We start from the raw sequence: 13,928 nt of genomic DNA, 5'->3' as shown, positions 1-13,928 counted from the left end.
AGGGTCAGAGAGAACCTACTGAAGTGATAATACACTATATCTTGATTTAGGTGGTAGTTATTCAAATGTATACATATATAAAAATTAAATGAATACCTACAAGTTCTGTATTTATATGTAAATAATCTCAGGCGTTTGGCAAGCGGATGCAACAAGAGATACAAGAAGAAAAACAATGAGAAACACACCAAAGCAGGGAACAGAGGTTCCTAGTGCCTCCTAAAGAGGAGGAGCAAGATGGCAAGCTGGTGCAATGGGCAGGTGTGGCAAACTGACACGAAAAGATGATGTAACAAGAGATGCAAGAGGAAGAACATAATGAAAGACACAACAAAGCAGGGAACAGAGGTGGCTCAAGTGATTAGGTGCCTCCCTCCCACATTGGAGGTCCTGGGTTCCGTTTCCGGTGCCTCCTAAAGAAACAAGATGAACATACACAGCAAGTGCAAACAATGAGGGGGTGGGGAGAGATAAATAAAGTCTTTTAAAAAAAATCCTTCAACAAATGATGGTAGAGAAAAGGAAAATACTTTTAAATTTAAATTTTTTACTATGTCCCTTCCCCCCACTTATTCATGCTTGCTTTTTTTTTTTTTTAGTAGTTAGCATATATCTCATCTCAGGTACTAAATTTCACAGATATATTCGTTTATTCTGAGCACATTTTGTAATTATTATGATCAAATGAAATTTACTACATTTTGGTCTGTATAACAGATCCTTTGCTCTTTTCCTGGCCCCACCAATATAGAAATAAATCTCTTCTTTATTCTAAATTGATTTGATCTCCGTATCTGAGGTAAATTTGAGGAGTGTTCTTCATTTTGTTTTTTGTTTTTTTTTAAGATTTATTTTGTTTATTTCTCCCTACCCCGTCATTGTTTGCATTTGCTTTGTGTTGGTTTTTTTTTTTTTTAGGAACTGAATCTGGGATTTCCCACTTGGGAGAGAGGCACCTAATCACTTGAGCTACCTCTGCTCCCTGCTTTGTTGTGTCTCTTATTATGTTTCCCTCCATGTGTCTGTTGTTGCATCATCTTGTTGCATCAGCTCACTGCGCCTCCCTGTCATGTCAGCTCACTGTCTTGCTTCTCTTCTTTAGGAGGCACCTGGAACTGAATCTGGGAATTCCCACGTGGTATGCGGGAGCTCAATTGCTTGAGCCACATCTGCTTCCCTGTTTTGTTCTTTAATGGATTGATATTTTATTCTTTCATCTCAAGTTTTATTTGACTCCCTTATCAAATTACACGTCCAGTAAAGGATAGAAAATCTTTATTGGTCTAATGTTTTAAGCATATGCTAATTCAATTCATTGCTCACAGATTTCTCTCTATATAGAGTCTTTAAAAAATAGTACTTTATAACAATTTTACATCATCATTTATAATTATTTGGTGTGATAGAGGCTTTACCATAACAATAAATGGGAAATACAGTTGTTAACTACTTAAATATAAAATCTTTGAGTGGTCTAAATATCTGTTTCTGATTACATATAATTTATGTAATTTTCAGTATATCAATTCTAAGTTTATTGTTTCTCTAGTACCATAGTATGCAAAAAGGACAGTAGTACTTAAAAATGTTTAACCTTAAAGCTCATAGTTTCTCAAATCTGCTTCTTCCCCAATTTTTCCTACATCAGTTAATAGCAACTCCATTTTCCAGTTGCCCAGGCTGTAAAACTTGGGGTCAATATTGATGCCTGATTTCTCATACCCTATATCAGATGAGTCTGTAAATTTTGTTGACTCTGCTTTTACATTATATTTATAACCATTTCTCACCATTTCTACTTTTACCCTGGTCTAAAACCACTGTCATCTCTTGCTAGTATTTCAGTAGCTTTGTTACTGGTTCCCTTTGACCTTGTTCCACGTCTTTCTATTAAACACAAGAGCCAGAGTGCTCCCTTCAGTACAGAAGTCAGGTCATGTCTTTTCTCTGCTCACAACTCTTCAGGGATTTCCATCCATCTCACTCAGTGTAAAACCCACATTTTTGCATTATCCTACAAAGGCCTATGTGATCTGTCCTACTTCACTACCACTACCTCCTACTTCCCTTCCTTCTCCCTCCCACAATTTCCCTAACCTCATCTATTCCACTTGCTAATTCCATCCTAGACTTTTTGCTATTACTTGATTACTTTTGGCATCATCTCAGCTCAGGATATTTGTACTTGCTGTTTCTTCTGCATGGAATTCTTTTTTCTTAGAATTACACTTGATTCCCTCCTTTCCTTCAGATGTTTGCAGAAATGATCCTTCTCAGTGAGGCCTTCCCTAACCACCCTATTTTAAATTGCATATCTGCAACAACTCTTTATTCCCTGATTCATTTTTTCCATGTATGTATTATCCAACATGTATATTTATTTATTCTGTTTCATGTCTGTACCTTATACTGTAATTTTAGAAGGACAGGAATTTTTGTCTCTTATATTCATTGTTGTATCCCCAGTGCTGAAAATAGAGCCTGAAATAGGAAGTACTGAGTACTTATTCTGAAGTAAAGATTTTGGATATTAGTTACATGTTAAATCCATAGTCATCCTTCAAGCATGCCATGTAATGTACTGTGGATGTTAAGAGTTGAGTTGTTGTTCTTATTAGTTAAGCAATATTAATTAGATCCTATGTTTTTGACAGTATGGTAAGATGATGTTCTTGACATTCCTTTAAGCTGAAGGTGACATTCACCTTCAGGCACTGATTGAGATATATTAGAGAGTCAAAACCTGTTTTTGAATTTATAATTTGTGTGTGTGTACATTTTTATGTAAATATATGACTGTCTATGGTCAGACATAATAAAACATAGTTAAATTCATTTGCAGAGTTGTCATCGTTTAATAAATTTGAGTTAGGATAGGCATTCACAATAGTTAAAGTGAAAACTAGGTGTTTAAATTTTTGAAAAGTTGCATCTTCTCAGATAGTAAATAAATGGATTAATTTCAGAACAGATCTTTTTATATTTTATTTTTACCTAGTAAATTTTAATTTTTCCAAGTTTAGATGGGTTATTTGTGATTAAATCATCCGAACGATCAGTTGATTATTGTAAAAAATAAGTGCATCATTTTTATGCAATTAAAGTCAATTCTTAAAGTTAACTTCTTTTGAATTAACACCAGGTATAGCAGAGCTATAGTGCTTGATGGAGAAGCAAAGATAGTATAGTTTAGTGGACTCCCTGTTTGGCCACTACCCCAGTCAGCACTTCTCCCAATGTATTTCCTCATTTCCTTGTGTTGTGTTATCATTGGCAATTGTAAGAATGGTAAATACTTAGGGCAGCGATTCTTAACCTTTTTTGTTCACGAATCCCTTTACCAGTCAGGTGAAAACCATGGACCCCTTCTCCGAATGTAGCGGCGGATTGTTTTATGACACTCAACATTGGCATGTCTTTAAATTAAATTTTAGGATTATTCGAAGTTACATTTTACAACTTCTCCATAATTTCAATACCTGATAACTTAACATGGTCCAACGTTTGTTCAAACGGTCATATTCGATAAACATTTAGAAATTCGAGTTTTCCCATGGCGTCATAAAACTATCTCTGCCACCCTTACCAACCTTTTTGCAGGCAGTTATCCACTGCACTTAGAACACTCTACATCAAAATAAAAATTATGCGAAGTCTACTCTATACTGTGTTATTTAATATATTATACCCATACCCACTTGTTCCCACAAGAATAATTTTTTAAATGCATAAAATTTTTAAAGGAAATCAGTTACATATATTGGAATAGAGTTACTAAAATAACATGTAATACTATACATATATATGCTTCTTTACCACATTAAATAATACAATACATTAAAAATACAGAAAGTTAAAGTTAAATTTTTTTTAAAAATATGAAACAAATACTACTGTAATTTATTGCATACAATCATAAATAAAGGAAATGCTAGATTTCAGTTAGAAGTCAGAGAAAATAAAGATAATAAGTTGATTTTTTTCCAGTTCAAGCCCATGGACCCCCTGACATTTTTCTGCAGATTCCTGGTTAACAATCCCTGACTTAGGGCATGGTTCATCAATATCAGATAGAAGTCCTTACTTCATATATTAATCTTGATAATTTTGAGTTTTTTTGATTGACTTATATTGTAATTTTTCTAAGTTATTATAGCGCTAACAAAGTTTGCACTAGGAGGATAAGTACAGTTTTGCCATTTTGTTTTGTGCTTATATTATTAATACTTTGTTCAATTCTTGGTTTCTTTGCAGGAATATTCTGCATTTCATCAACTGTGAGTAAAAACTAAATCACATCCATAATTCCACTGAACTCGGACACGAAAATTGCCATATATGTCACAGTACGCTGAAAAAGAGCCAGCAGGTAAGGAGAATGTGACTATCAATTCCTCTACATTGAGGAATTCTTGAGTACCATACATAACATATGACGATGTGAAACATTTGATATGAAAATAACCATAGGTACAAGTTCTAGTATTTTCTTTATATAGTCCCTTGCCTTCTGTTGTACCTTCCATGCTGAAAACTTCCTTTGCAGGAGTTGCTAAGAGCATTGGTTTTAGAGTCCTACTATTGGGATATTGGATAAGTTACTTAGGCATATAATTTTAACCTTAATTTTTTGACCTTAGAATACAATACCCACCTCATGAGGTTGTTCAGGAGATTAAATAAGATAATGTAACACTTGATATTGCATGTTATAAATATATGTTTTTTTCTCCTTTGTGCTTGCAATTATAATTATTTCTTTGCCTAATTCAGTAAAAAATATTTAATTGTCAATTTATTGACCATACCATATACTATAAGAAAATATATTGTTTAGTTCCTGAGTGGTATATGTAAAGTCAAATTGACTAAAGGAGCATTTATACTTTATATATAGTAATGTCCTACTTAATCAGAAATACTGCTTCTTGCTACTATATAGCCCTTTATATAGTATATATAGTATATAGCCCTTTGTCATCAAAACTTAATATTGAAGCTGTTAAAATGTTGATGACTTTTCTTACCACAGTATATATATCACTGGTAATTTGGAAAGTTAAGGTAGTATGGATTTGACTAAGCCCATCACTGTTTTCTTTATGAAGACTTTTATCTGACCCTACTCTTTGGGGCATAGTTTACTGTGTTTTCTTTATGAAAGTACAGATAATCATTTAAAGAAGTCACCTGTTAACCTTTAAGAAGAACTTACTCTTAATGTAATTGAAACTATCATAATATACTAGTAATTCATTCAACAAATGTTTATTGAGGACTTATATATAAGGTCTTTGCTAATGTAGTTTGGAATATCATTCTCTAATCCTTTTTTTTTTTTTAAAGATTTATTTATTTATTTATTTCTCTCCCCTTCCCTCCCACCCCGGTTGTCTGTTCTCTGTGTCTATTTGCTACGTCTTCTTTGTCCGCTTCTGTTGTCAGCGGCACGGGAATCTGTGTTTCTTTTTGTTGCGTCATCTTGTTATGTCAGTTCTCTGTGTGTGTGGCACCATTCCTGGGCAGGCTGCACTTTCTTTTGCGCTGGGTGGCTCTCCTTACTGGGTGCACTCCCTGCGCGTGGGGCTCCCCTACGCGGACACCCCTGTGTCGTGGCACAGCACTCCTTGCGCATATCAGCACTGCACATGGGCCAGCTCCACAAGGGTCAAGGAGGCCCGGGGTTTGAACCGCGGACCTCCCATGTGATAGAGGGATGTCCTAACCACTGGGCCAAGTCCACCGCCTCATTCTCTAATCCTTAAAAAACTTTTGCAGTAAAGTAATTTGGCACGTGAAAAACCTTTTCCAGTAACTTATATTAGAAAAATCTAAAATATCTTAAAGAAACCAAATTTTTCTTTGTTTTGGGAAGAGGCCACATAACTCTCATTACATATTATTTCATGTTTACCTTTCAAATACATGAATAAGAATAATGTTTTATAGTACTAGTAAGGTGCACTTGGCCTTCACTAGCATGTGATTTGGCAGATAATTACAAATGTGTGGAAGCAGTTTTTCCCTCACTGGTCACCAGAATAGTGATCATTACTATACTTTTATTTTTTAACTCTTTTTTTCAGCAATGGATCAAGAATCCAGCAAGGCTGCCTGGCCCAAGCCAGTAGGAGGGTATCAGACAATTACAGGCAAGAGATATGGAAGAAGGCATGCATATGTCAGTTTTAAACCATGTATGACCAGGCATGAAAGAAGCTTAGGTCGAGCTGGTGATGACTATGAAGTGTTGGAGCTAGATGATATTCCAAAGGAAAATTCCTCAGGTATGTAATATGTAATATTTAATGGTTAATAATTAGGAATTGAAATTGTAATATTTGAAATTGTGAATGAGTTTGTTTTGTGTGTCTTAGGAGTGTAAATTCCTATCAAGAAATTACTATCAAGACATTCTATTTTGAAATTTTTATTGAATTTAATTGCATTTAATTTAGAAGGAAATAGAATATGGCCAGTCATTAGAATGTAACTACTGTCATGATTACAGAATCCTTTAGCCAGAGGAAATCCTCATCTATCAACTGATAAGATTTTTTTTTAAGCCTATTTCATTTAAATACCCTTTTTTTGTATTTTAATTTTTATCTTTAAATAATTTAGTATGACTGGTTTGGTTTTTTTTTTTTTTCTTATTTTAAAACATACAAATGTCAAATATTATACAATTAAAATTTCTTAATTATTCAGTGGTTTTGCAAGTATCTGTGTACTATAATTATATCTTTTGGTCTGGAATATCTTCTTAATCTGAGCAAACTTGATAATTCTAGATTATTTACTGGCCTTTTTATACACAGATCTGAACTACTAACTAAAGTCATTCAATTAAAGAAGCCTTTTCACAGTATCTACAACTAATATTTTATCATTTATAGATTTTCATATCAAGTCTCAATCTTTATTTTTTAAGTAATTATTGGTGGTGAAAAATAGTCATGCTTAAAATAGTTCATATAACAAGTATTTTTTTTTACTTTTGTCTCAGAATTCTGATGAACTGTGGCAAAGAGAACCAACACTTGGGCTTTTTTTTTTTTTTAAGAAAACTTTTGGGTTTGCAGAAAATAGAGTTACTATTACCCTCCCTATCAGATACACAGTTTTCCCTATTATTAATACTTTGCATTAGTGGGGTATACTTTCATTACAGTTGATGAAACAATATTATAATTATATATTAACTATAGTCCATAGTTTAAATTAATGTGTTCATTTGTGTTTTACAGTCCTGAACGGTTTTTTAAAATTTTATTCTAGTAATGTATATACATTCTAAAATTTCCCCTATTACCACATTCAAATATATATTTCAGTGGTGTGTATTATGTTCATATTGTTGTGCTACCTTACCACATCCATTACCAAACTTTTACATCATCCCAAACAGAAAGTCTGTACCAATTAACCATTAACTCCCCATTCCCTTCCCTCACTTCAGCCACTGGTAACCTGTTTGCTAGTTTCTGACCTTTTGAATTTGCTTATTCTAATTACTTCATATGAATGAGGTTATACAATATTTGTCATTTTGTGTCTGTCTTATTTCACCGAACATGATGTCTTCAGGGTTTACCTTGTTTTCATGTCCCAGGACTGCATTCCTTTTTGAATGCTAAATAATATTTCATTGTGTATATACCACATTTTGTTTATCTGTTCATCAGTTAATGGACACTTGGGTTGCTTCCATCTTTTGGCATTTGTGAATAATGCCTCTGAGCATCAGTGTAAAAATACCTACTCAAGTCCCTGCTTTCAGTTCTTCTGAGTACATACCTAGAAGTGGGTTTACTGGGTCATATGGTAATTCCTTACTTAACTTTCTAAGGGACTGCCAAACTCTTTGCTGCAGTGTCTACAGGATTTTACATTCCCACCAACAGTTTCTCCACATCCTCTCCAACACTTGCTGTTTTCAGTTTTTTCTTTTTAATAGTAGCCTTTCTAGTGGGTGTAAAATTGTATTTTATTGTGGTTTTGATTTTCCTTTCCCTAAAGGCTAATGATTTTGAGCATCTTTTCATGTGCTTTTTGACCATTGGCATATCTTCTTTGGAGAAATCTTTTCAAGTCTTTTGTCCATTTTTAAATTGGGTTGTCTTTTTGTTAATGAGTTGTAGGATTTCTTTATATATTCTGCATATTAAACCCTTACCACCTATGTGGTATCTAAATATTTTCTCTGGTTTTGAAGGCTGTCTTTACTTTCATGATGAAGTTCTTTGCACAAAAGTTTTCAATTTTTTATGAAGTCTCATTTATCCATTTCTTTTTCTTTAGTTGTTAAACTAAGAACCATTGCTTAACACAAGATCCTAAAGATGCTGCTCTATGTTTTCCTATAGGAGTTTTGTACTTTCAGTTCTTGTATTTAGGTGTCTGATTCATTTTGAGTGAATTTTTATGTATGATGTGATATAGGGGCCTGTTTCATTCTTTCACATATAGATATCCAGTCTTCTACCACCATTTGTTGAAGAAACCATTCTTTGACTATTGAGTGGACTTGGCACTCTTATCAAAAGTCATTTGTCTATAGATGTAAGAATTGATTTCTGAACTCTCATTTTGACTCCGTTGGTCATTATGTCCATCCTTGTGCCAGTAACATGCTGCTTTGATTACTGTAACTTTGTGATAACATTATAATCAGGAAGTATGAGTCTTTCAACTTTGCTCTTCTTTTTCAAGGTGGTTTGGCTTTTCTGAGCCCCTTGCCCTTCCATATAAATCTGACAATTGTCACTTCCATTTCTGCAAAGAAGTCTGTTGGAAATTTGATTGGGATTCATGGACTCTCTACATCAGTAGATTGACCTCTCAACAGTATCTATATTTTAATCCATATACATGAAATATCCTTCCATTTATTTAGGTCTTTGATTTTTATGAGCATTGATATGTAGTTTCTTGTGCACAAGTCCTTTACACCTGTGGTTAAATTTATTCCTAGCTATTTGATTGTTTTAGTTGCCATTATAAATGGATTTTTTTCTTGACTTCCTCTTTGTATTGTTCATTATGAGTGTAAAGAAACATTACTTACTTTTGCACATTGATGTGGTATCCCGCCACTCTGGATAGAACTTCCAGTACAAAGTTGAAATTAGTGGCAATGGTGGGCATTCTTGTTTTGTTTCTGATCTTAGAGGGAAATTCTTTCACCCTTGAGTATGATGTCAGCTGTGGGTTTTTCAAATATGCTTTTTATCATTTTGAGGAAGTTTCCTTCTGTTCCTAGTTTCATAACTTTGTCAGGAAGGGATACTGGATTTTATCAAATGTGCTTTCTGCATCAATTAAGATAATTGTGTGTTTTTTTCCCCTTTGTTTCATTAATGGTGGTGTATTACATTAATCGCTGTTCTTATGTTGAATCAGCTTTTCATACCTGGGATAAATCCCAAATTGAGTATGCTATGTAATTCCTTTAATATGTTAATACCTTGTTGGATTCAGTTTTCTAGTGTTTTGTTGAGGATTTTTGCATCACACATTCATAAGGGATATTGTACTATTATTTTCTTGTATCTTCATCCGGCTTTGGTATTAGGATGATGTTGGCCACATAGTATAATGTAGGAAGTGTTCCCTCCTCTTCAGTTTTTTAGAAGGTTTGAACAGGATTAGTGTTAATTCTTGGTAATATACTCTTTTTTTTGTCATAGCTCTTACTTATATAAAATTAACTCATTATAGAAATATTATCCATATTTGGGATAGCAAACTAATGTTATATACCTAGGGACTGAGATACAGTCCCCTGAATTAACATTAAAATACTATATATAAAGTCTCATTTCTCATAGATCTGTAACCTATTGTTATTTCTGTAATAGGTAATTTTTAAATTTTTTTACTTGCATGGCATAAAAGAAGGTGGCTTTGAAGATCATTGGAATGCGAATTGGTTGCCCTAAATACTCCACTTATGCTCTCATTTTATAGTCTCTCAGTATTCTCTCCTAACCTATAATTTGCAGAAGGTTTTAGGTATTGGAATTTAGGTGAAAAACGTGCTGTGTGAGAGAAGATATTGAAAGACCACATGATGGTATAAATGACATGTTAGGGTAACCAATCAGGCATCCTAGTGAAGTTAGGGGGAATAGAAGCAAATGCCAAAGAAACTGACTCATATTTTCAAGTAGATAAGAATTGGTATGATTTCTGCTTAAATGGTTTTTATTAAATAAAATGTTATCTAAATTAAACCCTCCTATTACGTTTTCTTTTGCTCTCTTTGAAGGTTCTAGTCCATTGGACCGAGTTCATTCTTCTCTACCCAATGAACCTTTATTTGAGCAGAGTGAAACAGAAATTCTCACATGTGGTACAGCATTGAATCAAACCACTGAAAGCATTCCATCCTTTGCTGCAGAACATCAGAGCAAGGAAGGCAGGGAGACCTTAGGAAGCAATATGAATCTTCATAATCACTCTGAAGGAGAATGTCCTCCAGAAGTTTGTGATGCTTTAAGCATGCAAAATGGAATTGCATTGGCTCATACTGACTCTTACGATCCAGATGGCAAAACTGGAGAGGATAATGACTGTCTTCAACTTTCTGCAGAAGTTGTGGAAGGTAGTAGATATCAGGAAACACTGGGAAACACAATGTTTGAGTTGGAGAATGGAGAGGTAGAGGCATATGCAGGTCTTTCACCAACAGTTCCCTCTTTTCACTGTGAAATAAGAGAAGAGTTTGAAAAGTTAGATTCAGCATCTTTAGTGAAAAGTTCAAATGGTGGTACTGAGTTTGTCCACCCAAACAACCAGGAATTTCAGAGGTCCTCTTCTGAAGATGAAGTTGTTAGAAAGAAACAACAAAGTAATACTAGCCAGGAAAGACAGAGAGAAAATTCAACTGAAGATTCAGCCTGTGCTCCAGGGCATATTTGTAATGAACAAAATACCAGTAAAAGGGACAGTAGTCAGGGAAGTTATCCTGAACAGGTAGTGAGGCCAAAAGTTAGAAAACTGATAAGTTCAAGCCAGGTGGACCAAGAAACAGGGGTTAATAGGCATGAAGCTAAACAAAGAAGTGTTCAGAGGTGGAAGGAGGCTTTGGAAGTTGAGGAAAATGGTTCAGATGACCTCTTAATAAAATGTGAAGACTATGATGGAGAACATGACTGCATGTTCTTGGATCCACCTTACTCCAGAGTTACACAAAGGGAAGCAGAAAACAACCAAGTGACACCAGAAAGTGGAGCCACAGGAGGAAGGCAAGAAGTTGTGGAAAACAGCTTTTGGAATGGCTGTGGAGATTATTACCAACTCTATGACAAAGATGAAGATAGGTAAGGTCTCATGCACTACTTTGTCAGATTATGTAGTAGACAAAGTGGTTTACCTGTAGTATCGTGATGCTTGATGGATGGTCTTTCTGATACAGAGAGGGAATTAGATATTTTGAGTTATCACATATTCTAATTTACTGAGTGCTAGCCATACAGGCAAACTACTCATTAGATTTTTCACAGAAACTTTAAGGTATGTGAGGATTTATAAAGTACAGGTGATTATTAGTTATTACAGAAATCTGGAAGTATATAGAAGTATACCAGTTCTTGGCATTTCAATTAATAAAATGCAAGATAAGCGTTTATTTAAAAAATTCTTTGTTAAGCTAGTATGGCTTTGAAAGTGATGTAAGATCACAGAAACTTTTAATTGGTAATGTATTAACCTTGCCAATACTTGTTAATATCACCTATTTCTCTTTATATCTGTTCTTTCTATTACTCTTCCTATCAATATGTTTCTTTTTATTTAGGATTTTCTTCTCATTAACAACCGCGTATACTAGGTACTATTATTTTTACCATTTATGGGTGAGGAAAATGAAGCACAGAGAGTTACCTGACTTCCTAAAGTCTCAAAGCTGGAAATTGAACATAGACTTCAGAATCTATGTTCTTCCTCACTATAATGTGCTGTTTTCAAGAGAACATAAGTTTTTGTTTCAGTAAAAACACTGATTTCTTTTTTAACAAACCATAAGACAACAAAAAGAGAGATATGGAGTATTTCTTTGTTTACCTGTTGAATTTTCATTACCTGATAGTCCATATTTTCACATATTCTCTTAAGCTAGTTGCAGTCCTGACAGTGTCAATTACAGTGCAATTGCAAGATTTTATTAATCAGTGGAAATAATTATTCTTTTTTAACTTGAAGTTACTATAAAGGAAGAAATTTACCATTCTGAATATGAATGCATTTAAATCTTTTATTTCATGTATTTGATTTTCTTTATGCATGATATTATAATATAGTACATGTATAGTATAGTAAATATAGTACATGAAATTTGTAGAAAACAATTTAAATATAATTTCTACTGCTGTCTTGAAGTTTGTAAAGTTCAAGAGGTAGCATATTTAAAAATATTTAAATAACCTATTGCTTTTTAAGCTAAAAAAGTAGTGTTAGCTAAAAGTTTTGCCTAATTTATTTCTGTATTTCCAGCTCAAGTCCACAATCTTTAATCCAAAATCCATAAACTTCTGAAAATGAAAGTACCCAGTAAAACTTAACCTGATGTTCATTTACTTGATGGCAAACCTGGACCAGAACTAAAATAAGCCTTTTTTCAAGTATTCCTGTATTTTGCTGCAGAAATCTGAATGTGTTTGATTAGTGGCCTGGACTCCATTGGTGGTTGTTAAGTACTATTTCTAAATTTGCTGAAAAAAATCTAAATTCCAAAGCCCATTCAGGCCTAAGATTTTTGGATTGGATTGTGAACCTCTATTACTATTTACCTCTAGATTACTATTAAAAGAAGCAACTGAGAGACTCTTAGATAGCTTATCTTTTTGAAAGTATACATTTTTCCCTCTTAAAGAAAATATTTAATTTGTCTAAGCCTTCTCCATTATGGACACAATAACCAAAAATAAAAACTCTTACTTTTGTTTGCCTTTTTGTAATATGGCCTAGTATTGTGTAATGAAGTTGACAAAAACCCTCTGTTACTTACTAAGAAAGGGTAGTTTTGCTTCTGGTTTTTTAATTACTTGGTCAATGATAGAAGTGTTTTCTTATTTCAGAATGATTCTGGACTTAAAGTGGTTATAGGGTGCTTTTTCAATACGCTTATTTATATGTATCTTTTTTTTGTTAAGTAATATGTCAGTATTTTGAACAGTGATAGATTTTTTTTTTTTTAAGGAGGTACTGGGGAGTGGACCCAGGACCTCATATATGGGAAGCAGGTGCTCAACCACTGAGCTACATCTGCTCTCCAGTGAGACTTGTTTTTTCATTTGTTTTGTTTTTAGGAGGTAACCAGGGAATGAACCCAGGACCTCCTTCATGGGAAGCAGACGATCAACCACTTGAGCTCCATCTGCTCCACAAACAATACAGAGATGGGGAAAACACAGTTAATAGAAACTTCAATTTTTATTTCAACCTGTTAGTAATATATTGACTTATAGAACCTGTGCCTGGATGATGCACCTGATTTTAAAGCATTCCTTAAGATACACTGCAATGTTGGAAACATTTAGTGTTTTTTTTTTTTTTTAAGAATCTCATCACAGAATAAGTTCTGAATGATAATGGTTCTACCTAGGATTCCATCTACATTTACATGTATAAACCTTAAGATATATTTTAGGTCCTCATTTCAACAAGGAATAATTCTATTTCTAAGCTGCTGTTTCCATTCCTTTGTACTAATTCCCTGCAAAATATTACAGTCCCCATATAGTACCTTTAAAAAAAATTTTTTTTAATTAATTAATTTTTATTTAGGAGGTACTGGGGATTGAACCTGGGACCTTGTACATAGGAAGCAGATGCTCAACCACTGAGCAGCATTCATTCCCCAGCCATAGTACCTTTTAATATGGTCGGTTGAAGGTTGAAATATAATAGTTGTATACTCCTAT

At 33.8% G+C, this 13,928-nt stretch overlaps 1 protein-coding gene across 1 annotated transcript in view; it reads left to right on the top strand.

Moving 5' to 3' along the window:
• Positions 1–13,928, top strand: part of PJA2 (praja ring finger ubiquitin ligase 2) — a 74,237-nt gene that overhangs the window by 22,293 nt on the left and 38,016 nt on the right. Inside the window, exons 2-4 of the mRNA XM_004484086.5 lie at positions 4,255–4,369; positions 6,087–6,287; positions 10,274–11,327. Of these exons, the coding sequence (XP_004484143.2) occupies positions 4,339–4,369; positions 6,087–6,287; positions 10,274–11,327 (1,286 nt within the window). The 5' untranslated portion in view covers positions 4,255–4,338. The remainder of the gene's footprint in view (positions 1–4,254; positions 4,370–6,086; positions 6,288–10,273; positions 11,328–13,928) is intronic.

This window comes from Dasypus novemcinctus, chromosome 2 (genome assembly GCF_030445035.2).
Source record: "Dasypus novemcinctus isolate mDasNov1 chromosome 2, mDasNov1.1.hap2, whole genome shotgun sequence".
Lineage (NCBI taxonomy): Eukaryota > Metazoa > Chordata > Mammalia > Cingulata > Dasypodidae > Dasypus > Dasypus novemcinctus.
This window is presented reverse-complemented; position numbering and strand designations above follow the sequence as displayed.